This window comes from Microcaecilia unicolor, chromosome 5, assembly GCF_901765095.1.
Source record: "Microcaecilia unicolor chromosome 5, aMicUni1.1, whole genome shotgun sequence".
Classification (NCBI taxonomy): domain Eukaryota; kingdom Metazoa; phylum Chordata; class Amphibia; order Gymnophiona; family Siphonopidae; genus Microcaecilia; species Microcaecilia unicolor.
In genome coordinates, this window is record NC_044035.1 from 325,452,182 (window position 1) to 325,476,091 (window position 23,910).

The window sequence follows — 23,910 nt, forward strand, 5'->3', positions numbered from 1 at the left end:
CCTATCTCATTCATGGGGCTGTTGTATACCCATAGTGCTAATCATTATATTAAATTGAATATTGCAATGTAAATAAATAACAGCAAAAGCTTCAAAAATGACACTTAGCTTTCACTGGAGTTGCCCAATAACCCTTCTGGTGGAATAAACAACGGGGCCCATATCGTTTCGCCTTCTCATAGGCTTCTTCAGGTTTTACCCAGTATCAATGTTAATTGGGATTTCACTTGATCATGCAGGGACAGAAAGACCCGATCTTAACAGGCCCGAAATCTTTGTTTTAAATGTCATCTTGCTAAATAGCAGTCATCAATTAAATATGGCAGTGGTCGGTGGTGGATACATATATTCAGTGACAAATAGCTGCGTTCAATTTATGTGCACACCGCTCCATGGATAAATCCTTCTTATCTGTTCCCTTCTTCACTACTGCCAACTCTAGACTTCGCACCTTCTGTCTCGCTGCACCCTACGCCTGGAATAAACTTCCTGAGCCCCTACGTCTTGCCCCATCCTTGGCCACCTTTAAATCTAGACTGAAAGCCCACCTCTTTAACATTGCTTTTGACTCGTAACCACTTGTAACCACTCGCCTCCACCTACTCTCCTCTCCTCCTTCCTGTACACATTAATTGATTTGATTACTTTATTTCTTGTCTATTAGATTGTAAGATCTTTGAGCAGGGACTGTCTTTCTTCTATGTTTGTGCAGCGCTGCGTACGCCTTGTAGCGCTATACAAATGATAAATAGTAGTAGTAGTAATGTATATAAATGATGCAACAGCATTTAGGGGCACTTTTACCAAGCCGCTTAAGTGTCTACACGCACCCAAATGGAGTTACCGCACGGCTACCATGTGGCTCTTGCAGTAATTTCATTTTTGTCATGCACCCGATACGCACAGCTGAAAAAGAATTGTTATTTTCTGCTGCGTGTACCGGACATGCGCCAACTGGCATTTGGCGCACGTAGGTCATTACCACCCGGTTTCCGCATGAGACTTTACCACTAGGTCAATGGCTGGCGGTAAGGTCTCAGACCCAAAATGGACGCGCAGCAATTTTGATTCTGCAGCACACTCATTTTCCGCAAAAAATTTTAAAAAGGCCTTTTTTACAGGTGTGCTGAAGAATGATTCGGAGCTTGCCCAAAACCTGCACCTACACTACCGCAGACCATTTTTCAGAGCAACTTAGTAAGAGGACCCCCTAATAGGCTGTCCACGGCTATGAAAACCTGGCCTTTAAATTTCTACTTGAGACCTATAATTACTTAAATGTATTAATTTTTAAAATAATTTCTGGTGATGCATCAATAAATGTTTACATGCCTTAAAGTTAGAAAAATAAAAAGTGGTGACATTTATAACTATATTCTTGCACCAACCTTGGGACGCCAATTCAATTATACACCTGGTTTATTCTCCCACCCCTCCAAATAGGCCAAACCCTTGTAAACCCTCTGGTAGTACTGCATGGTATTGCACTTTAGAGAAGATAATGTTACCACTGTCATGGTCGGTTTCCCAAAGGATCTCAACACCAGGCCAGGTTATAAATATGGTTTTATTATATGAATAACTGGTTGTTAACTAGTTATAAAATTCAATTCTCAATGCTAATAGATGTAAAATAAAAATATTCTCATTACAAAATATTTTTTGCCAGCCTCTATGCCAGCCTCAAATGTCATACTCAGGTACATCCAACAAAACAGAAGAAACAAGTCCTCGCAAAAATATAACAACTGGCAAACACAGCGAAGATGACACACAAAAATAAACTAATCAAAAAAATAAACAAAAATAATAAATAAATACCACAATACCAAAAAATGAAAAATAAAAAATGAAAAAAGTAAAAAACAAAACAAGACAAAAAAAATTAAAACTCAAAATTTTATTGAAAGGTGACATGACTCGACACAGCTGTGTTTCAGCCCAACTGGCCTGCGTCAGGAGTCTTTACACTATATCTATTTTCTCTTGTCATATGCAAACTTATATGAAGAAAATTCTATCAAATGGAACCTTGTTAGAAAAGCAGGACCTATGCAAAAAGACTGTATGAACAGTCCTTCAATGGTCTTTATACCATGTGTGTATATTCTTGTCGTATGAAATTCTTCCAAATGAAACCTTATTAAAAAGGCGGAACCTCTACAAAAAGATTGTATGAACAGTCATTCAAAGGTCGCTATGTAAGTCTGCCAACCTAAAACATAAACTGCTATCTATGTCGACTGGAGAAGCTTTATTCAGATTGGGCCTAACAAGGTTCCCACTGGACCACCAGGATTTATGTATTTGCATTGGGGGAGGTCTCCCTATTCCTCCCCAATGCGTTGGCAAACCCTAACACCAGCTTTGAGCTGGTGTAGGGTTTGCCGCAGGAGAAGCCCCCTTATTTGGCGCACTGCCCGCCGAGCACTGGGGAGGAATATTGATGAACCTGTTTAGCATGCATTTGCATGCTATTTGTGTTCAGTGCCTGCGAGCTCGTTGCTTCATGCGCTTGCCAGCTCTGAGCATTGTGTGGCGTCAAACGCAGGTGCTAGTCTGGCACTAATGGCCTCTAGTGCCTGCATTTGCTTCTGATCACCTGGGCCTAAGGGTTTTAACTTATTTCTTAAAGTTCCCTATCTCCTCTTAAAACACTTACATTCTAGAGCAGATCTAATCCCACATTCCCCCTCTGTTGCTCATCACACTTCACCTCTTAAAGGGAGAAATTCACTTGAACAACTTCCCTTTTAAACTCACCCAGGATTTTCTTCAATTTAAAACGTCCAAAACAATACAGCCGGACACAGCCACTTTACACATTTGCAGCTCCCTCCCAACTGATCAAATCATCAGTTTAGCATCTTAGGTGGCCTTTCCCTGTCCCGCGACAGCATGAGGAAACTGCAGCCATGAGACGGTGGCAGGCTGCAGCCCCGTGTCACCCCAAGTCAGCCACTGAGCATTCTCAAAATAAAAGTGACTTTTAAATAAAATACAACTTTCCCATCAACCTCCTTACCTTACCAGGGTCTCTCTTGGAAGTTTCCTCTTCTCCGTCCCTCTATTCTTGCACGCTTCATACTGCGCGAGCTGGCTCCAGTGTATGCATGCGGCCTGACTCCTCTCCGGAATTGCTAGCTTCCAGTGTGCCCCACAGACGGGTCAAGGAGGGTCTCCCCTGAATCTTCCTGCCTTGCTCCAGCAACTACACTTTTCCCAGGGCTGAACTGGGCCCCAAAAAAAGTCTTACAAATTAGGCCTCCTGACTTCCGACATGAGCCAGCATCACAGGGTACGCACACCCACGCGTGGACGACTTCGTGTTCAAACACGCACGCAGACATAGAGCAGTCACAAGAAGAGGCTCAAATGTTCCTCCTGCAGCCAACAGCTTCCCCTCTCTATCGTCTTGTGGCCCAGTCCTTGCATGCGTGCACATGCAAAACTACTTCAGGGTTCACAGGGCGTGATGTGATACCCAGCCAAAGCTCCTACCAGCCCCCAGACCTACATCCCCCAGGAGAAAACCAAGCCTGCAGCCTACTCCCGGTGAGCCTTCACTTATTATTATTATTATCATTCATTTTATAAACTACCGGTTACACTCTGAATATAATCAAGAGAGCATGTGTAATCTGGAGACTCACCTCTGTGATATCTAGCAGTTTTAACAGTCGGGATAACAAACACCATATCCCCGTACAATTCAAGCAAAAGTTCTCTCAGTTGTATGGAATCCTCTGTATCTCCAAGGTATTCTTCAGTCAGCAGATGAAAGAATTTAGAAAAAGCACCCTAGAATAAACACCAACAAATATTAGATTGAGGTGTGAAAAATGAACTGGTGCTCTGCGGAATACATCATTGTTTCAACAATGTTTTGCAACCAAAATTGCATGATAAAAGCAAAACTGTAAAGGAGATACTGAGGACTTTTGTTGTAAAAACAAAACTGTGGGTTTTACAGACCAGCATAGCTAGCTACATTCACCCCAGAAGTCAGATGCATCTAGGTGGTAATTGGCCTACAGTTTCATCATTTGTTTGATGACCTGATCATTTTAGTGGCCAAGCAAGAAAATACATTTATTATTCTGGATTTTGCTCACATCTTTTTCAGTAGCAGCTCAAGGTGTGTTACATTCAGGTATACTAGATATTTCCCTGTCCTTGGAGGGCTCATAATCTAATTTTTGTACCCCAGGCAATGGAGGGTTAAGTGACTTGCCAAAGATCACAAGGAGAAGCAGTGGGATTTGAACTGGGCATCTGGATATCAGGCCCAGTGCTGTAATCACTAGGAAACTCCTCCATTACATGTGAATCTATTGAATTAATTCTATGTATCTCTATTGATTGAATTCAGAATAAGAATGGAGGCCAGAAACAAATGCATTTTATTTGGATTTTTTTTCTCACACCTTTTTCAGTAGTAGCATGTATGTATATGTCGTTCCCTGAAATACGTGGTGCTTTATTTTATTATGTGGACACCCTGTGAATAGGGTAACACTTGTTTAATTGCTTGGAAATTTGTGATTTCACTACGAATGAAATACATCCCTTTTCTCCATTAGTGCAATACAGGACAAGCACACCTTGCAATTCTGAAAATGCAGATGCACATCCACCTGCCAGTGTCACCGTGAATTGATTCTGATTTTTTGTTTGTTATTTAAAGCTTTTAGGTTGAAAGTTCCTGGTTATCTTTCTGCAGTAATAAACAAATATGCTTCTTCCAGGAAACTGCATTCTTCTCAACTGAAGATATTAGAACTTCCTTTCTGTTACTCTGGTCCTTTGTTATGGAATTGCCTGCCTGCCTGAGGATGCTAAGTGTTTGACAAATTATCTGCAATTTCAAAGGCAGTTAAAACATGGCTGTATGTGCAGTGTTATTAAAGATGATGTAAAAAGGTGTTGATTTATTTCCACTGTTTAATCTGATGCATTTGTGTTTTAATTATTTTATGTTACCATGATTAGTGAACTATGCCTTAGGGCATAATGCGGTGTAACAAGTTAATAAATCAAACTGGATAACATGTGATCTCATTTCTTCTTTTACACATAGTCACCACTTTTGCATGAACTCAAGAAAATGAAAAAAAAAAAAAAAAACAGAGCCTATGATAATAATAAATCAGGTCACTTGGAATCGCTAGACGGTTTCATATTTTTGGCCTCTCTTTGCACTTGGAATCGCTAGACTGTTGGCCACTTTGCACTACATAGAGGGGGCAATTCCATAAGTGGGCGCCTGTGTTCAGGTGCCCCGTTGCTGCATGATGAGATCATATTCAATAACAGCATTTGGGCTCCCCGATTTTGCCATACCAAGGGCGGGGTGGTGGGAGCGCCCCCCCCCCCCCCCCGACTGGTGCAGTATCGCTCTCCCTCCACCCCCCTTCGCCCGCTGCAGGCCTTTAAACTTCCAGGCCTCCGGTAGCATCAGCGATGTAAGGGTTGCTTTCGGCCTGCCCCGGAAGACTTCTTCGTACAGCATCCCACCTACATGGGAAGCTGTACAGAGAAGGCTTCAGGGCAGGCCAAAGGCAGCACTTACATCGTTGACGCTGCCAGCGGGCCCGGAAGCTTGGAGACCTGCAGAGCAGGGCGGGGGTGGAGAGAAGAGAGAGACCACAGGGAAAGGGGAAAAGAGGGGTGGACAGAAGAGGAAGAGTGATGCCAGACCAAAAGTGGAAGTAGGAAGCAAGAGCAAGGATGAAGAATTGGGAAAGGGGGGGGGGGATGAGCTGGACCTAGTGGGGGAAGGGGGAAGAGAAAGGTGGGATGCATGAGGGAGGGGAGACTGGGTAAAAGCTGGATCTGGGAGGGGAAGAACAAGATGCAGTACTATGGGGCACAGGTGAGATGCTGGCCCTGGGGGGGAGGGGGGGAGGGGGAGGGGAGAGAGAGAGAAAAGGGGAGGAGGAGAAACATGGGAATAGGAAGCAGATACTGAACATGGGGGGGGGGGGGGAATAGGGAAAGGGACACAGAGGGGAGGGTTATGGACAGGAGAGATAGGGAGCCACAGGGAATGACAGTGGACATGGAAAGGGAAAAAAGTCAAATAGACAGGAGATACTGGAAAGTGGAAGATACATATTGATGGGGGCGGGGATCGTGGGGGTAGATTGAGAACAGAGAGAGAAGGGATAAAGGACCAGATGCATCAAACAAACGTTAAAAACTCTAAAACGTTTAACGTCCCTAACGATTTTTAAAAAACGAAGAATGCACCAAAAAAACAAGTCGCACAAGTTCGGTACAGTACTGTAAAGTACAATGCACCAAACCTGTGTAATCCCCGTCCGTGATCGGCCCCTAAAGCATGCGCAGAGCAGCCAAGCATTATGCTGGCTGCTCTGCGCATGCCACAAATGTCAAAACTACAAAAAAAAACCCCCAAAACACAAACATGTGTGTTTTGGGAGGGGACAAAGGCGCTCGTCAAGAGCGTCCTTCACGGATGTGCTTGCCCCCGCCCATCCCCACCCGAGTATGCCAGTGCTCCCCGCTTCCCCCCTGCATCCAAACCAATCATCAATTCAAAATAAACAGCACAAACTTTGTGGGATTTTTAGAAACTTTCAGGCTGCCCCGGCACCCCTCCCTTCCTGTTTCCCAGCTCTGCCTCCCACCATTCTCCGCCCCCGTGCTCCGCCCCCCCCCCCGAGATCTTGGCCGTCGCTCCCCCCCCCTCCACCGCCCCCCCTCCTTCCTACCGGGCCCGCGCAGCACCTTTCAACTCTCTAAGGCGTTGCACAGGCAAGAAGAACGCCGAGTTGTTGCATCTTCACTGTCTTCGCGTCAGACGGGGGCGGGCCCAGCAGCAAAGGAGACGTGAAGACAGTGAAGATGCAACAACTCAGCGTTCTTGCCCGTGCAGCGCCTTAGAGAGTTGAAAGGTGTTGCGCGGGCCCGGTAGGAAGGAGGGGGGCCCGGCGGCCACGATCTCAGGGGGCGGCGGAGCTGGGAAACAGGAAGGGAGGGGTGCCGGGGCAGCCTGAAAGTTTCTAAAAATCCCACAAAGTTTGTGCTTTTTATTTTGAATTGATGATTGGTTTGGATGCAGGGGGGAAGCACGTCCGTGAAGGACGCTCTTGACGAGCGCCTTTGCCTTTTTTGATTTTATTTTCTTTCCGTTTCTTTTTTAAGCAGGAAGGAGGGGGGGGGAGCCACGTTTTCTGTTTTTTATTTTGTTTTTGTACATGCCAGCATAGAATTTAAGGTGCAGGGGGAAGTGGGGAGATGACAGCTCAGGCCTTAACGACAGGTCTGAGCTCACGTAAAATTTCAGACGGTAAGTGATTCGTTGTAATCGTCGGTATGGTTAGTGCATTGCTAATTGTTCACGTTTGAATTGGAAGTGACTAGTTTGCATTCCATTTTCGTTATCTGCTAGCGGCTTCCGAAAAAGGCCTATAATGCATGCAACGATGGAAATTTTCTTCATTAAAGGGTCGTTAATGTTTAGTGCATCTGGGCCAAAGATGGAGAGAGGAGGAGATGCTGGAATGCATCATGTAAAAAAAAAAAGAGAGAGGGCCACAGGCTGGATGGAATGGGCAGAGAAAGTGGGCAGACATCATATGGAAATGGGGAGAAGGCAGATGCAGGATGGAAGAGAGAGAGGGCAGACAGTGGATAGAAGGGGCAGAGAAAACAGTCAGACAATGGAAGGAAGGGAGAGAGAGAGAGCAGATGCCGGAGGGAGTGAAGATGAGGAAAGCAGAAACCAGAGACAACAAAGGTAGAAAAAAAGATTTTTTTTTCTTTAGGATAAAGTAGTATTGTAGATGAGGTATACAACAGGAAACACAACAGGGCACACACTGATCCAGAAGCACCATGGGAGAAGAGCCTACCAACTACCACCATCGTGAGACTGTAACAAAAGCTAATGAAATCACGGAGCCCAATATCCTACACCCACCACAATGCAATGCTGATGTGACCCTGTACTGCACCCGAAGGCCACATCTGACCCAGGGAAAGGCTGTGACAGGATCGAACACATTCTGCTGTCATGGAGGTGGGTACAGCATTTGAGGCTGGCATACAGGCTGGGAAAAAAGTTTGTAAAGTGGGTTTTTATTTGGTGGGAGGGGGTTAGTGACCACTGGGGGAGTCCGGGGAGGTCATCCCCAATTCCCTCCAGTGGTCATCTGGGCAGTTGGAGCACTTTTTTGGGACTTGTTTGCGAAAAAAAGGGTCCAAAAAAAGTGACCCAAAATCGCGGTCAAAACGCCTTTTTTTTTTTTCGATTATCAGCTAAAGACGCCCATCTCTCCTCGGCTGATAACCACGCCCCAGTTCCGCCTCCACCACGCCTCTGACACGCCCCCGTCAACTTTATTCGTTTCTGCGATGGAGTGCAGTTGGAAACGCCAAAAATCGGCTTTCGATTATACCGATTTGGGCGCCTTTGCAAGATAACCATCTATCTCCCGATTTAGGTCGCACTATAGGCGTTTTTCTCTTTCGAAAATAAGCAGGAGAGTGGATTAGGTTACAGGAAGGAAAGTTCATCTTATGATAAGAACTGAAAGGTATTAGGTTAAACTTCATTCGTGACAGATTAACTTGAACAAGTAGGAATATTAAACTATAAATCAGGATAATTTAGCATAAACAATTAAGACAAAGAATACATTTTGTATAGGTACATTTTGTTAGTTGGCATTTAGGATGAGTTGTTATTGTATGCTTTCTTAAATAAATAGGTTTTCAATAGGCAACAGTTTAACTAGTCTTTGATTGAAAAAATATTTCCTCCTATTTGTTTTAAAAGTATTTCTAAGTAATTTCATTGAGTGTCCCCTGATCTTTGTAAGTTTTAAATGAGTGAAAAATCGATTCACCTCTACCCGCTCCACACTGTTCAGGATTTTGTAGACCTCAATCATAGCCCTCCACCCCACCCCCAGCCATCTCTTTTCCAAGCTGAAGAGCCTTAACCTCTTTAGCGTTTCTTCATATGGGAGTGGTTCCATTCCATCATTTCTAATGACACTATCTTTTTTGAGATACGGCGACCAAAATTCAAAGCAATACTCAAGGTGAGGTCACACTGGCTCAAGCAGAGCTTAGCCGAAATCAAAGTGTCCGTGCCGGACGATCTGCCGGTGGGGGGGGGGGGGGGGGGGGGGGGGGGGGAAGAGGGAGGTTAAACTTTTTTCACCAAAGGTGGCCTCTCATTACTTCCGACCAGTGGGTTCTTTAAATAGTCTGGCTAGGATACTCCCTCAATTTGGTTTCAAAGCCTCCAAATTGCCCACCGGGAGCTCGGTCCTTCTGCTTCCAGCACAAGCAGGTACTTGCAGAGGAACTCGCCGCCCTTCTCAGCGCCAATGCGGTCGAGCCCATGCCACCGGGGCAAGAAGGGCTGGGATTCTATTCCAGGTACTTCCTTGTGGAAAAGAAAACAGGGGGGATGCGTCCCATCCTAGACCTAAGAGCCCTGAACAAATATCTGGTCCGAGAAAAGTTCAGGATGCTTTCCCTGGGCACCCTTCTTCCCATGATTCAGGAAAACGATTGGCTATGCTCTCTGGACTTAAAGGATGCTTACACTCATATCCCGATACTGCCAGCTCACAGACAGTATCTTCGATTCCGTCTGGGAACACGGCATTTTCAGTATTGTGTGCTACCCTTTGGTCTCGCCTCCGCGCCCAGGGTGTTCACAAAATGCCTGGCTGTAGTAGTGGCATCTCTACGCAGATTGGGAGTGCACGTGTTCCCTTACCTCAATGATTGGCTGGTGAAGAACACCTCCAGGCAGGAGCTCTACAGTCCATGCAGATGACTGGAGCTACTAGGGTTTGTGATAAATTATCCAAATTCCCACCTTCTTCCTGTTCAGCAACTCGAATTCATAGGGGCTCTGCTGGATTCTCAGACAGCTCGTGCCTACCTCCTGGAAGCGAGGACTGACAATCTTCTGTCCCTTGTTTCTTGGGTACGAGCGTCTCAGCAGATCACAGCACGGCAGATGTTGAGATTGCTCGGCCACATGGCCTCCACAGTGCATGTGACTCCCATGGCCCACCTCCACATGAGATCAGCTCAATGGACCCTAGCGTCTCAGTGGTAACAAGCTGCTGGGGACCTAGAGGACGTAGTCCTGCTGTCCACGAGTTTTCTTCAGTCCCTCCATTGGTGGACAATTCGGTCCAATTGGACTCTGGGACGTCCTTTCCAAATTCCTCAGCCTCAAAAGGTGCTGACGACGGATGCGTCTCTCCTGGGGTGGGGAGCTCATGTCGATGGGCTTCACACCCAAGGGAGTTGGTCCCTCCAGGAACAAGGTCTACAGATCAACCTCCTGGAATTACGAGCGGTCTGGAACACTCTAGCCTTCAGAGATCGGCTGTCCCATCAAATTATTCTAATTCAGACAGACAATCAGGTTGCCATGTACTATATCAACAAGCAGGGGGGGCACCGGATCTCGCCCCCTGTGTCAGGAGGCCATCAGAATGTAGCTTTGGGCGCGCTGGAACGGCATGTTTCTTCAAGCCACGTATCTGGCAGGCGTAAACAACAGTCTGGCCGACAGATTGAGCAGGATCATGCAACCTCACGAGTGGTCACTCAATTCCCGAGTGGTACGCGAGATCTTCCAAGTGTGGGGCACCCCCTTGGTGGATCTATTCGCCACTCAAGTCAATCACAAGGTCCCTCAATTCTGTTCCAGACTTCAGGCCCACGGCAGACTAGCGTCGGATGCCTTTCTCCTTCATTGGGGGGAGGGCCTCCTGTATGCTTATCCTCCCATACCTTTGGTGGGGAAGACTTTGCTGAAACTCAAGCAGGATCGAGGCACCATGATCCTGATCACTCCCTTTTGGCCGTGTCAGATATGGTTCCCTCTTCTTCTGGAATTGTCTTCCGAAGAACCGTGGAGATTGGAGTGTTTTCCGACCCTCATTACTCAGAACGAGGGGGCGCTTCTGCATCCCAACCTCCAGTCTGTGCCAGAGCCGGTGGTGGGAGGCGGGGCAGATTTATACGGTCTGTGCCAGAGCCGGTGGTTGGGAGGCGGGGATAGTGCTGGGCAGACTTATACAGTCTGTGCCCTGAAGAGCACAGGTACAAATCAAAGTAGGGTATACATAAAAAGTAGCACATATGAGTTATCTTGTTGGGCAGACTGGATGGACCGTGCAGGTCTTTTTCTGCCGTCATCTACTATGTTACTATGTTACCATGGAGCAATACAGAGGCATTATAATATTTTTGGTCTTATTTTACATCCCTTTCCTACTAATTCCTAGCATCCCGTTTGCTTTTTTTGGTCATCGATGCACACTGGGCAGAAGATTTCAGCGTATTGTCTACTGTGACACCTAGATCTTTTTCTTGAGTGCTGACTCCTAAAGAGGAACTTAGCATCAGATAACTATGATTCGGATTATTCTTTCCAATATGCATCACTTTACATTTGTCCACATTAAATTTCATCAGCCATTTTGATGCCCAGTCTTCCAGTTTCGTAAGGGCTTCCTGAAATGTTTTCACAATCTGCATGCGTTTTGACAATTTTGAATAGTTTTGTGCCATCTGCAAATTTAATCACCTCACTCATCATTCAGACTTGCAGATCATTTATAAATATGTTAAATAGCACTGGTCCCAGTACAGATCCATGCAGCACTTCACTATTTAGCCCCCCCCCCCCCCCCATTGAGAATAATGGCCATTTAACCATACCCTCTGTTTTCTGTCCAATAATCAATTCTTAATCCACAGCAGGACATCAAGTTCTAATTTTCTCAGGAGTCTCTCATGAGGTACTATGTCAAAAGCATTCTGAAAATCTAGATACACTAGAACAACTGGCTGTTTAATAACACCTTCAAAGAAAAGAAGCAAGTTGGTGAGGCAAGATTTCTCTTGGCTGAATCCAAGCTCATTCTGTCCCATTAAACCATGTTTGTCTACGTGTTCTTTATAATAGTTTCCACTATTTTGCCTGGCACTGAAGTCAGGCTTACCGGTCTGTAATTTGCCGGATCAGCCCTGGAAACCTTTTTAAAAATCGATGTCATATTGGCCACCCTTCAGTCTTCAGGTACTACGAACGATTTTAACGACTAGTTACAGAACACTAGCAGATGATCAGCAATTTCATGTCCGAGTTCTTTCAATACCCTGGGGTATATACACCATCCGGTTCAGGTGATTTACCACTTTTTAACTTGTCAATTGTGGAGAAGTAGAGCTTGAAGAGGGTGCAGTAGTTGTGAAGTTATATGTTATCTGTATTCTTGTATGATTCATTTTTCTTTCCTATTTTTGCCTTTCCCTTTCTTTGATTTTATTCGTATTGTACATCGCTTTGATTTATTTGTTAAAAAAAAGCGATTCATCAAATGTAAATAAACAAACATTGCTATACTGACATTCAAAAACTGTTTGCACAAACCAGGCCACGCCTTACAGGAAACATTGCTTAAGAGTATAACAAGCTGAAGACTTATCTTTTACTAAGCTGCATTAGCGTTTTTTTTGCTCGCAGTAGAAATCAGCTGGTGATAAACACCGAGACACCCATTATATTCTTATGAGCGTCCTGGCGTTTTCTGCCAGCTGAGTTCTACCGCGAGCTAAAACAAATCTAGCGCAGCTTAGTAAAAAGACCCCCTTATGCTCCTAAGTTTGGTTGAAAATACAGTACAAATTTAACAGCCTAACTTAGGAGCGTAAATTTTTTTTTTTTGGTTACATTTGTACCCTGCGCTTTCCCACTCATGGCAGGCTCAATGTGGCTTACATGGGGCAATGGAGGGTTAAGTGACTTGCCCAGAGTCACAAGGAGCTGCCTGTGCCTGAAGTGGGAATCGAACTCAGTTCCTTAGTTCCCCAGGACCAAAGTCCACCACCCTAACCACTAGGCCACTCCTCCACTCCCTTAACTCTTTATTTATTCTGTTTATGTTTTTTTGGTTATTGAGCAAAATAAAAGAGAAAAAGCACTACATCATATGAGCTACTTGGGACTGTGTCTTACCATATGTGGAAAAGAATCCAGCAAGGAAGCATTAATGTTTTCTTTCTTGAGGGCTCCTTGCAACAACTCATGAAACTGTGCCATCTGTAGAATAAAGCATTGATAGGGTCATTCACGAACAGTGTTCACTACAATGTGTGTGTTACCTATTACAGGATTATATTTTTTTTCCCATCTTCAATAGAGAAGAGGCAAGACTACAACAATGAATGGTTTACAGCTTTTACATGTAGCAGTCAGTCCAAAAACTTAGAAGCCAGTAGCTGAGACCATTATCCCTCTCCTTAATGTCCCTGCTGAAATTTGCGGAGAGTAGAATTCCCTTCAAAATCTGAGTCAGCTCATTAGGGTCTGATTTACCAAAGCTGCTTTTCCATTCTTGCTTTATGTGTAAGAGAACGTAATATAAATCAGACCCTTAATGTGCCACTGCACAGAGCTGGCAGAAACCAACAGCCCTTCTTGCCCCAGTTTGCCAACAGCAGCATGCCAGCTACCCCAATAGCCATGCCTAGGGTGTTTTTCTCCTGGCTTCTTCTATCATTGAGTCCTGGGCCTTAGTGTCTCTCCCCCACTCCATCTTCTCTCTTCCAAATCCCTCCCCATTCCCCAGTTTCCCCCTCCCAGTTATCCAGCTAGCCACCCCTCCCTCTTACCTTCCTATCTGCTGCCTCAAAACAGGGTACCTACTGCTGGTAACACTGTGCAGCTTGGCTTTCAGTAGTCTGAGTTGTGCAGTGCAGAACTGTCTGCTGATCTCAACCTCTCAAGCCTTGTGAGATTTGAAGCCATGAAATCAGTAGGCATGTTAATTTTTAGAACACACCCAGAAAGACACTAGGAATGCCTTTCTAGAATCCTACCAAACATAAGAACCTAAGAGTAGCCATATTGGGTCAGACCAATGGTCCATCTTGCCAGTATCCTGTTTTCCAAACAGTGGCCAAGCCAGGTCACAAGTACCTGGCAGAAATCCAAATCGTGGCAACACTCCATACTACAAATCCCAGGCAGTTGCTTCCCATGTCTGTTTCAATAGCTGACTATAGACTTTTCCTCCAGGAATTTTTCCAACCCTTTTTTTAAACCCAGATACACTAACCGCTGTTACCACATCCTCCGGCAAAGAATTCCAGAGCTTAACTATTCGTTGAATGAAAAAAATATTTCCTCCTGTTTGTTTTAAATGTATTTCCATGTAACTTCCTTGAATGTCCCCTAGACTCTGTACTTTTGGAATGATAAAAAAAATCAATCTACTTCTACTCGTTCTACACCACTCAGGATTTTGTAGACCTCAATCATATCACCCCTCATCTGTGTCTTTTCCAAGTTGAAGATTTCTAACCTCCTTAGCCTTTCCTCATATGAGAGGAGTTCCATCCCCTTTATTTTGGTCGCTCTTCTTTGAACCTTTTCTAATTCCACTATGAGGGGTATTTTCGATAGAAAGCCTAAATCAGAATTTGGACGTTTTACAAAAACGTCCAAATCCTGAACAGGAAAGAAGGTCAGACGTCTGTCTTTTGTATTCGAAGATGCTATGGACGTCTTGTGATTTGGACGTCCTTTTTTTTGGTCCATTTTCAAACAAAAGACTTCCAAATGCAAGATGTCCAAAACAGAAGAGGAATGGCTTAATGGTTAGTGCAGCAGGCTTTGATCCTGGCAACATGGGTTCAATTTCCACTGCTGCTCCTTGTGACTTTGGGCAAGTCAAATGCATAAGGGCAGTGGCGTAGCCACAGGTGGACCTGGGTGGGCCAGGGCCCACCCACTTAGGGTTCAGGCCCACCCAATAGTAGCACACGTTTAGTGGTAGCTGGTGGAAATCCCAAGCTCTGTCAGCTGAAGACTTCCCTCTGATGGTAAGCCAAGATAGAAAGAAGCGTTTTCTTGCCAGCTAAGATATTTTTCTGGCGCTGGTGGGGGAGAACACTTGGGGCCAACCCACTTCTTGCCTAAGCCCACCCAAAATCTGTTGTCTGTCTACGCCCCTGCATAAGGGGCATTTTTGGATATGATATCTAAGTTTGAAATGAACTTGGACATTTTTTTGTAAAACGTCCAAAATCAGAACAGGAAAGGTAATTTTCTACAAAAAAAAAAAAAAAGTTTATCCCCGATTCCCTTCAGTGGTCATCTGGTCACTTGGGGGCACCTCTTGTGTGGAGCAGAGGAGTAGCCTAGTGGTTAGTGCAGCAGACTTTGATCCTGGTGAAGTGGGTTCAATTCCCACTACAGCTATTTGTTGTAAAAACAGGTCTAGCTCAAAACGTCTTAAGTTTTAGTCTTGGACGTTTTTGTTTTGTTCCATTATAGCTGAAAGACATCTAAGTCTTAGGAACGCCCAAGTCCCGCTTTGAACACACCCCCTTGAGATTTAGACGTCCTTCTGATGGACGTCAGAGAAAGATGTCTAAAAATAGGTTTTGAAAGTACTGATTTGGACGTCTTTGTGAGATAAACGTCCAAATGCAGACTTGTGTCACTTTTGGACGTTTTTTTTCTTTTGAAAATGAGACTGTATATCTTTTTTTGAGATACGGCAACCAGAACGGAATGCATTACCCAATGTGCAGACGCACCATGGAGCGATACAAAGGCATTATAGTATTTTCGGTCTTATTCACCATCCCTTTCCTAATAATTCCTAGCACAACTCATACGAAAGTATGTGTACTCTAGGATCTCATATATACTTTTAGACAGATTGAGGGAGGGAGATTTATTATCCCATCCGGAAAGTAGAATGCTGACAACTGTGCCAGTAATAGAATAAGGTAATAAACAGAAATGAAACAAAAGGAAAAGATACCACTTTCTTGGATTAACTTAATACATTTTTCTGACTGGTTTTCAAAAGCTAGTAAAAATGTATTAAAAGTTAATTTAGGGCTTCTTTTACAAAGCCGTGCTAGCGATTCCTGCATGGCAAATGAGAGGAAGTCCGTAAGAACTGAACGGGCTTCCTCTCACTTACCGACCAGGAATCGCTTGCACAGCTTTGTAAAAGAAGCCCTTAATAAGGTATCATTTTATTTTCTTTTTTAGTTTATTTGTATATGTTACCTTTAAAGCAGACTAACAGAGCAACCACAGCACATTGTCTAATCCCCACTGTTTGAGTCCCTTGGGGAAGGGTCTTCCATTATGCAGTAAGTGGAAGAGGAGATTAGGGGTTAGAGAAACAGTAGTATATCCTGTAGAATTTATTTTATGAAACACTCAGGCAACCCCAAATCCCAGTAGATTTAGGCTCAGTCAAAAAAGTTAAATGAATACCATTTTTCTCTACTAAGGGCCCTGTTTACTAAGCCGCGTTATAAGCATATTAGCTTTCTTAATGCGTGTTAACCATGTACACGCCTACAATATTCCTATAGGCGCCTACACGGTTAGCACCTGCGCTAATTGTAGGTGCGTTAAAAATGCTAACGTGCCTTAGTAAACAGGGCCCTAAATGTTTTAACACTTGGTACACACAGTAATTAAATTTAAAAAAAAATCCTTACAGTTGGAATCATCCAGCCGAATTCATGGTTATTAACTCCTAGCAGATAAGGGACAGGATTGCCCTCTTCCCCTGGCAGGAACTCTTCAGGGCTCTTTGGTAGGAAGATACCATCCACAATTGGTGGCATGTTTGGAACTTTCTAGAGGAAAATCATTTGTTAATTATTATAAACATTTATTTTGGCAATATCCTCCAAAAGCCAAACCAAAACATAAAAAGGGACGGAGCAATTCTCTATAGGTTGCCTAAAGGTTAGGCATTGAGAGGCTGTGCCAAGAATAAATTCCATCATGGCAACTGTGCGTGCAATTTTCATTATAGAATCCTAACCAAAGTCTGCATTTATGCGCCTAACTTTATGATTGAGCGCTTACGTTATTCAAATGGATGATGTAAAATGTGCAGGTGTAACTGAAACTATTCTATAACTGTGCGAGGATCTCTAGGCGCGCTATATAGAATCCGGGGGTAAGCACCAAGCTGGGTGAGCAGGTTTACAGAATGAAGGAGAGAATGTCTTTCAGTTCCAGTATTATGTTCATACAATGAAGGAAAAAGTTGGCTGGCTGACCACAGAGTTTATGTTAGAAAACTATTTGGCATAACACGTGCTGCTGTATCAGAAGAAATGTAGGGGACAATATTTAGCCAGCGGTGTTCAGTGTTTTGCTGACCACCGCTGGCGTTATTCCTGGATATCAATGTCAGGCTTAAGGGCAGCTGGCTAACACATACTGGTTAAGACAATATTCAGAACTTAAGCGGCCATGGGTTAGTGCATAAAGATAGGACTGTGACTTATGTGGTCCCATTTATGCACTAAACCTAGCTGGTTAAGTTCTAAATATCAGCACTTAAGCAGCCAAGAGCTGACTCTGCAATTGGACTGCCCCCCTCCCCCGAAATAGGCACATGCACCAAAATCCTAGTAAAGCAACAATCGCTATTTCTACCTCTGTAAAAATTAATGAGTTGGAAATAGCTAGGGATGCCCAAAGAATCAGCATGCAAATGAGCTGCTCGCAAAAACAGCGAGCAGCTCAGCAAGGAGGAAGTCAACCGGTCACCCGAGCATGCGCAGAACAGCCAATCGCTAAGCGTGGCTGCTCTGCGCATGCTACAGACATCTTTCATACATGCATACAAGCCACATGTATGAAAGCAGTGTGTACCTTTCTTTTTTAGTTTTCAAACTTTAAAAAAAGTTTTTTTTATTGCCACCAGACCCTTGGCAGCAGTACAGGCAGGGAGGGAAGCGAGGGAGAGCGAGGTGAAAGAGAGAGTGAAGGGCTGCTGTGCATGCTTGGCGAGCCGGGGGAGGGGGGTGGAACAGCTCTAGATATGCTGCAGCTCTCCTCAGCCATCCAGCAGCTGTTATTTCAGTGGTAATGGGAAGGAAATAGCAGTACCGGCAGCTCCTGACCACCCGTAAAAATTTCATCACAAAAGGTAGGCGGTCCTTTCTGTGCATTGCTGGGAAAATGGTGGTGCATCACTTGGAATGCACGTTTGAATAGTAACTAGCTCATTAAAATAACTTTGCATGCAATTTTCGTTAGATGCTACCTTGACAGGAAAAAAAGCCCGCAGAACCATTTCGTGCATGTCTCGCTGAACTCTGTGCTTGCTAAACTGGCTATAACCAGTATAAAAAGCACATTGCTGGATCATTAAGTTTTGTGCATCTGGGACTTAGGCGCTGACCACTAATTTTCAGTGGAGATAACAGGTTAAGTGCCATTAAAAAATAGCAAAAAGCCCTGAACAAGCAATTTAACGGGTCAGCAGCCGTTTCTGGACAGTTAAATCGCTTTGAATTATCAACCCAGTAGTTTATACTGGAGACACGTTTTACAAGCCTTTTGGGCCTTCCCATTCATGTGTGCTATGCTAGAATTCTATAACTAGCTGTAAAATTGTTAATTCATTTGATTTTATGAATATACTGTTTCGCCTACTGTGATGAAGTTGGGGTCCAGAAGCTCCTCTTCTGTTTTGTTCCTTAAACAATTCACAATGGCAGCTGAATTCATTTCTTCACAGCCCATAATGTTTGCAACTGTCTGCAATTAGTGTGAAAATGGAGCAAACACACATCAGTTTTTCACTCATTCATCAATTAGACTCAAGGAAATTTATAAATAAAAGCAAAAAGGTCCATCTTCCAGAGGTTTTACTGGCTGAAATCAGGTTCTGGCTGGTAAAAACCTTTATTTTTGATGATGTCCCCTTTCTGAACATCTAAATGCACGTGGGCGGGGGGGGGGGGGGGGGGGGGGGGGAGGGGGGGGTCAAATTTGGATGGGTCAAAAAAGGGCATTTCTAAGGAGGGTTTATGATTTAACCTTGGTTCTGTAATCAACAGATCTAAATCCATCCAGTCAAATTTCAGTCAGCTAGAGTTAGCTGGACTTTCAGCCCAAAAGCAGTTTAACTGAAAATCTGACTAGAGGGTATCAGTTAAAATTAACTAGTTGTATCTGCCACCATTTAGCAGAGATTAATGGAGGTCATTTTCAAAATTATCCAAACATCAATGTTGATTTAGGGGATAGTTATCAACACAGGCTACCATTAAGATGCGTTATTTTACTGTTAAACTCATGTTATTGGTAACTAGGTCTCATGCATAAAATAGGTCTCATTGTGCTAAAATTGTATGAGTTAGTGGTAAAACAACACCTCTTAAAGGTAGTAATGTTGATAACTATGCCCCTTAGACAAATTTCTTCAAATCCTTAAGGAGCTCAAACCTTTTAGAAAGGTGCTCAATGAAACCCAGCTACTAACTGGGTTTGGAGCTGTCTCAGTACAGAACAAAAGCAGCATAGTGTGTCTGACCATCTACTAGAGACAGAGAAAATACTGAACATTCTATAGTGCTCTTAAGTTAAGGGATGAATCACACAGAACTAATTTGTTCCATTTCTCTTTCTCTATTCTTTGGTTGATGGATATAACTCACTAGTTCTGGACTGGTCTGGTGTGGACACTAAAGAAAAGTATAGCTAGAGATGCCCAACAGTAGCAAGTTGCTAGTTCTATAACTTATATTATAATTTTGTTTCCTACATTCTAACAGTGGTTCGTTCTGGACTGGTCTGGTGTGGACACTAAAGAAAAGTATAGCTAGAGATGCCCAACAGTAGCAAGTTGCTAGTTCTATAACTTATATTATAATTTTGTTTCCTACATTCTAACAGTGGTTCTCAACCTAGTCTTCAGAGCACACCGAGCCAGTCAGGTTTGTAGGATATCCACAATGAATATGCACGAGAGAGATTTGCATATAAGAGGAGGCAGTGCACACAAATTTCTCTCATGGGTTTTCATTGCATATATCCTAAAAACCCAACTGGCTGATGTGGCCTGAGCATAATGTTATCATCAACTGCATATTTGTTTCTGTGGCTAGGGGGGGGGGGCAGTAGAAGATGATCATATAAATGAAATGGAAAAAAAAATAAAGTGATCACCACTACCATCAAAATCTTACATTTGCAATATGGGCTACTGCTTCACGATGAGAAATAATAAATCCAGGAGTGTTTGAAACACCACTCTCAGAAACAGCTTTGTGGAACAAACCACTGGATAAAGGAGAGAGAATCTGGGGAGAAAAAAAAATAAAGGCTGAAGGTTAATTATGGCTGGCAATCAGACTCAGAACACGTGTCTGTCTATGCTGCAACTGCATGCACCTGGATGCAAGTTAATGGCACAGTTGAATTTTGCTGAGGAACAAGTTTCTCAAATTGATCTCTGAGGCAGAGTTCAACACTCAAGACCATGTTAGGACTTTAAAGGATTGTTCTGATGAATGACTACTGCTTTAACAGTAAACCATCTGTGAGATGATTTAAAGTTACAGGAATCAGCTAATTGCAATTTTTGATTTTATACTGAAGGAAAGTTTGCTATCTCAAAATATTTCTCCAAACACATTGGAGGTTTGGGATTTCTTTGCATGCACCAGATCACCTATGATAATATTGATGACTGAGCTTTAGTACTTATTGTCTGTGGCTCCTGTGTTGCTATACTGTGTTACTTGAGTTATGATTCAGTATTTTATAAAAGGCAACATAAGCACCTATGTGCCTTTATAAAATTGTGTACTATTTGGGATTCCAGATCCAGCCCCTCACTAATGTACACATTTACACTTACTGTAGGTGATATTTGTCGGGTATATGCACCCATTTACAATGCCCTGGGAACGTCAACGTGCAGATCAGGTATATAAAAATAGGTACACAGTTTCTGCTCACATACATGATCACACAATTTTATAAAAAGCCCTTTGTCTGTGCTTAAAGACTGTAACTTGAAAAACTATCACAACAGATTCCACATCTAAGAGGTTGTCTGAATTTAGTTTAAGGATTTGTGTTTGGAAGCCAGATGCTGCAGGGGACTCAGCAGTTCAACCGAGAAGGGGTGAGCAAGGAGAAGTTAATCTTGCAGAAGCACAGGATGTGTTTCGCTGTTTTCCAGAGTTTTGTATGAAATGTGTGCCCTGTGCTACAGGACCAAACACACTTCTTATCAATAATCCCTATAGCCACCAAGGTTAGCATTGCTGTAGTAAAAAAGATCCAGCCTTCCCATACCCATTGGTCTAGGTTTTTAAATCATGGTTAGCCCAGGCATTTTGGAGTTCTTTTGTTAACAGTACCATCTGCTGTTTATGGATGTAACTGCTGTTCCACACAGACTTACCCCAATGCTTTCTTAGAGGCCTAATGTAATACAAAACAACAACCAAAACTGGAGACTATATAGGCTGTTATCCACTTGATCACAGGTATTAAAAGCTTTGAGATCATATGTCCCTCTCTGAGGAGTCTTCATTGGATGCTAGTGATGTGTCAAGTTAAATTTAAAGCTGTGACTTTAACCTACACAGCATTTTGGGAATTGAAATCAGCTTATTCACGAGAAAGGCCTAAACTAGTATAAGCCTGGTACAGCACTCAGATCAACTCAGAAAGCACTCCTCAAACTCCCATCCTTGAAGGATATTAAACTTCAAGAGGTCTGAGACAGAACCAACGTATACACTGGAACAGCTCTATGGAATAGCTTGCTTGACTTTCAGGGACCTGTTACCAGTGGTGTGCTGGAGCCGGCTCGCACGAGCCGGTTGTTAACTTCGCTCTGCTCTTGCGAGCCGGTTGTTGAATTGCGTGAGCCGGCTCTCTTCCTCCCTCCCAATCCGGTCCCTTATGTCAGCGACTTCACAAATTCTTCGGGGTCGCTGCAAGCGCTGACTCTCCCCCGCTGGCGCTGCAGGTTCGCATTTTAAAAATGGCCGCCGAGACTTCCAGAGGCGGCCTCGCGAGACTTCTGCCGAAGTCTTGGAGGCCGCCTTTGTAAGTCTCGGTGGCCATTTTGAATCGCGAACCTGCAGCGCCAGCGGGGGAGAGTCAGCGCTTGCAGCGACCCCGAAGAATTCGTGAAGTCACTGACGTAAGGGACCGGATCCGGAGGGAGGGAGTTGAATTCGCTGAACTCGGGAGGGGGTGGCAGGGGAGAGAAGGGTCGCTATAGGTACATGCAGCGCAGGGGAGAGGAGGGTCACTGCTGGACATGGGTGCATGCAGGGCAGGGGAGAGGAGGATCTCTGGGTATAGGTGCATGCAGGGCAGGGGACAGTAGGGTCACTGCTGGACATGGGTAGATGGAGGGCAGGGGAGAGGAGGGTCACTGCTGGACATGGGTGCATGCAGGGCAGGGGACAGGAGGGTCACTGGACATGGGTGGATGGAGGGCAGGGGAGAGGAGGGGAGAGAGAAGAAATGCTGGACATGGATGGAGAGGAAAGAAGAGTGAGGAAGGAGATGAGATGAGGGAAAAGGAAGAGAGGAGAAAAACTGCACATGGATGAAGAAAATAGGCAGAAGCTGAGGACCAGAAATGAAGAAGAAAGGAAGAAAGAAATAAATGGAAAGGAAGCCCTGGAAACGGAGTTAAGAGGACAGATAGCAGCAGAATCGGATACTGGGCCAGCATGATCAGAAAAACAGTCACCAGACAACAAAGGTAGAAAAAAAAAATCATTTTATTTTCATTATAGTGTTTGGAATATGTTCACTTTGAAAATCAGGTGCTCAACATTAAAAGTTTATATTTATTTACTTATTTATGGCATTTTATCCCACATTAAATGAATTAGATTGGAACCTGGGATCATTTAATTTTTTGTTCCTGGAGAGAGTAATGCATTGCCCCCCCCCCCCCCCCGGGCTATAGCCAGCTCTGCAATTTTGGGGGGGCGCACAGGTGGACCGGGGAGAGAGCCTGTTGTTAAAAATTAACCAGCACACCACTGCCTGTTACTCTTTTAAAACTGCTTTTGAGGCTGTGGTGGTGGGTTTTTTTTTTTTTAATCTGCATATGCTCTGTCTCATATTATAGGAGCTGAATCTGCCAGAAGAAACCTTGCTACATGTATGTATAACGAAAACAAATCTTAGTGATATGATGCTTGTGTACATCCGGACTTTTATTACAGTTTATACCAGCACTGCCACCAAGCAGACCAGTCGTTCACCTAGGCAGCAGCATTTAGGGAATGGCAGCACAGCTCAAGAGCATCATCTCTTAAGTCCTTCCTTATCCTGCTCCCATGTCCAGCACAATCCTTGCACTACTTCCTGGGCTACTGTAAAGGTACTTCCTGCTCATGCAAGGCCTTGAAGTAGAGGCCCATATTTGAGTGGTACTTCCTTCCATCCTATCCTCTCTCCTTCGCGACAGGAATTCCTTCATCTGGGGGAGGGAGGAAGGTGGCAGCATCTAAACACAGGCCTCTAGTGCAAGGCCCTGCACCAGATGGGAATACCTTCACAGTAACCCAGGAAGAAGTGGTGGCAGGAGCACCAGGAACAGCATGATGGACATAGGAGTGAGGAAAGGAAGGGGAAATAGGAGATACAGCACTATGGGAGAGGGAGGACCTTGATCTACTCCTGGGGAGCAAGGGAAGAGGTGTATAGCCGAAGCTTCATTTAGGGCATCAGATAGCCTTGGGCTGTCCCTGCTGATAGCTTATGACAGTAATATTTAACATCTCTCACACTGTAAAGACTCATTTAGCAAACAGTTTCCCAGACTGCCCAAGAACAACTCAAGAAGGGGCACAAAAACTACCCAAACCCAAGTAAAGCGAATGCTACATACCTGTAGAAGGTATTCTCCGAGGACAGCAGGCTGATTGTTCTCACTGATGGGTGACGTCCACGGCAGCCCCTCCAATCGGAACTTCCCTAGCAAAGGCCTTTGCTAGTCCTCGCGCGCCGATGCGCATGCGCGGCCGTCTTCCCGCCCGAACCGGCTCGTGTTCGTCAGTCTCATATGT

General features: G+C 44.3%; 1 protein-coding gene across 1 annotated transcript in view; it reads right to left on the bottom strand.

Annotated features, from left to right (window-relative positions):
- Positions 1–23,910, bottom strand: part of LOC115470862 (fatty acyl-CoA hydrolase precursor, medium chain-like) — a 73,690-nt gene that overhangs the window by 23,785 nt on the left and 25,995 nt on the right. Inside the window, exons 7-11 of the mRNA XM_030204450.1 lie at positions 20,044–20,157; positions 18,506–18,610; positions 16,546–16,686; positions 13,031–13,114; positions 3,654–3,801 (exon numbers count right to left, since the gene is read on the bottom strand). Of these exons, the coding sequence (XP_030060310.1) occupies positions 3,654–3,801; positions 13,031–13,114; positions 16,546–16,686; positions 18,506–18,610; positions 20,044–20,157 (592 nt within the window). The remainder of the gene's footprint in view (positions 1–3,653; positions 3,802–13,030; positions 13,115–16,545; positions 16,687–18,505; positions 18,611–20,043; positions 20,158–23,910) is intronic.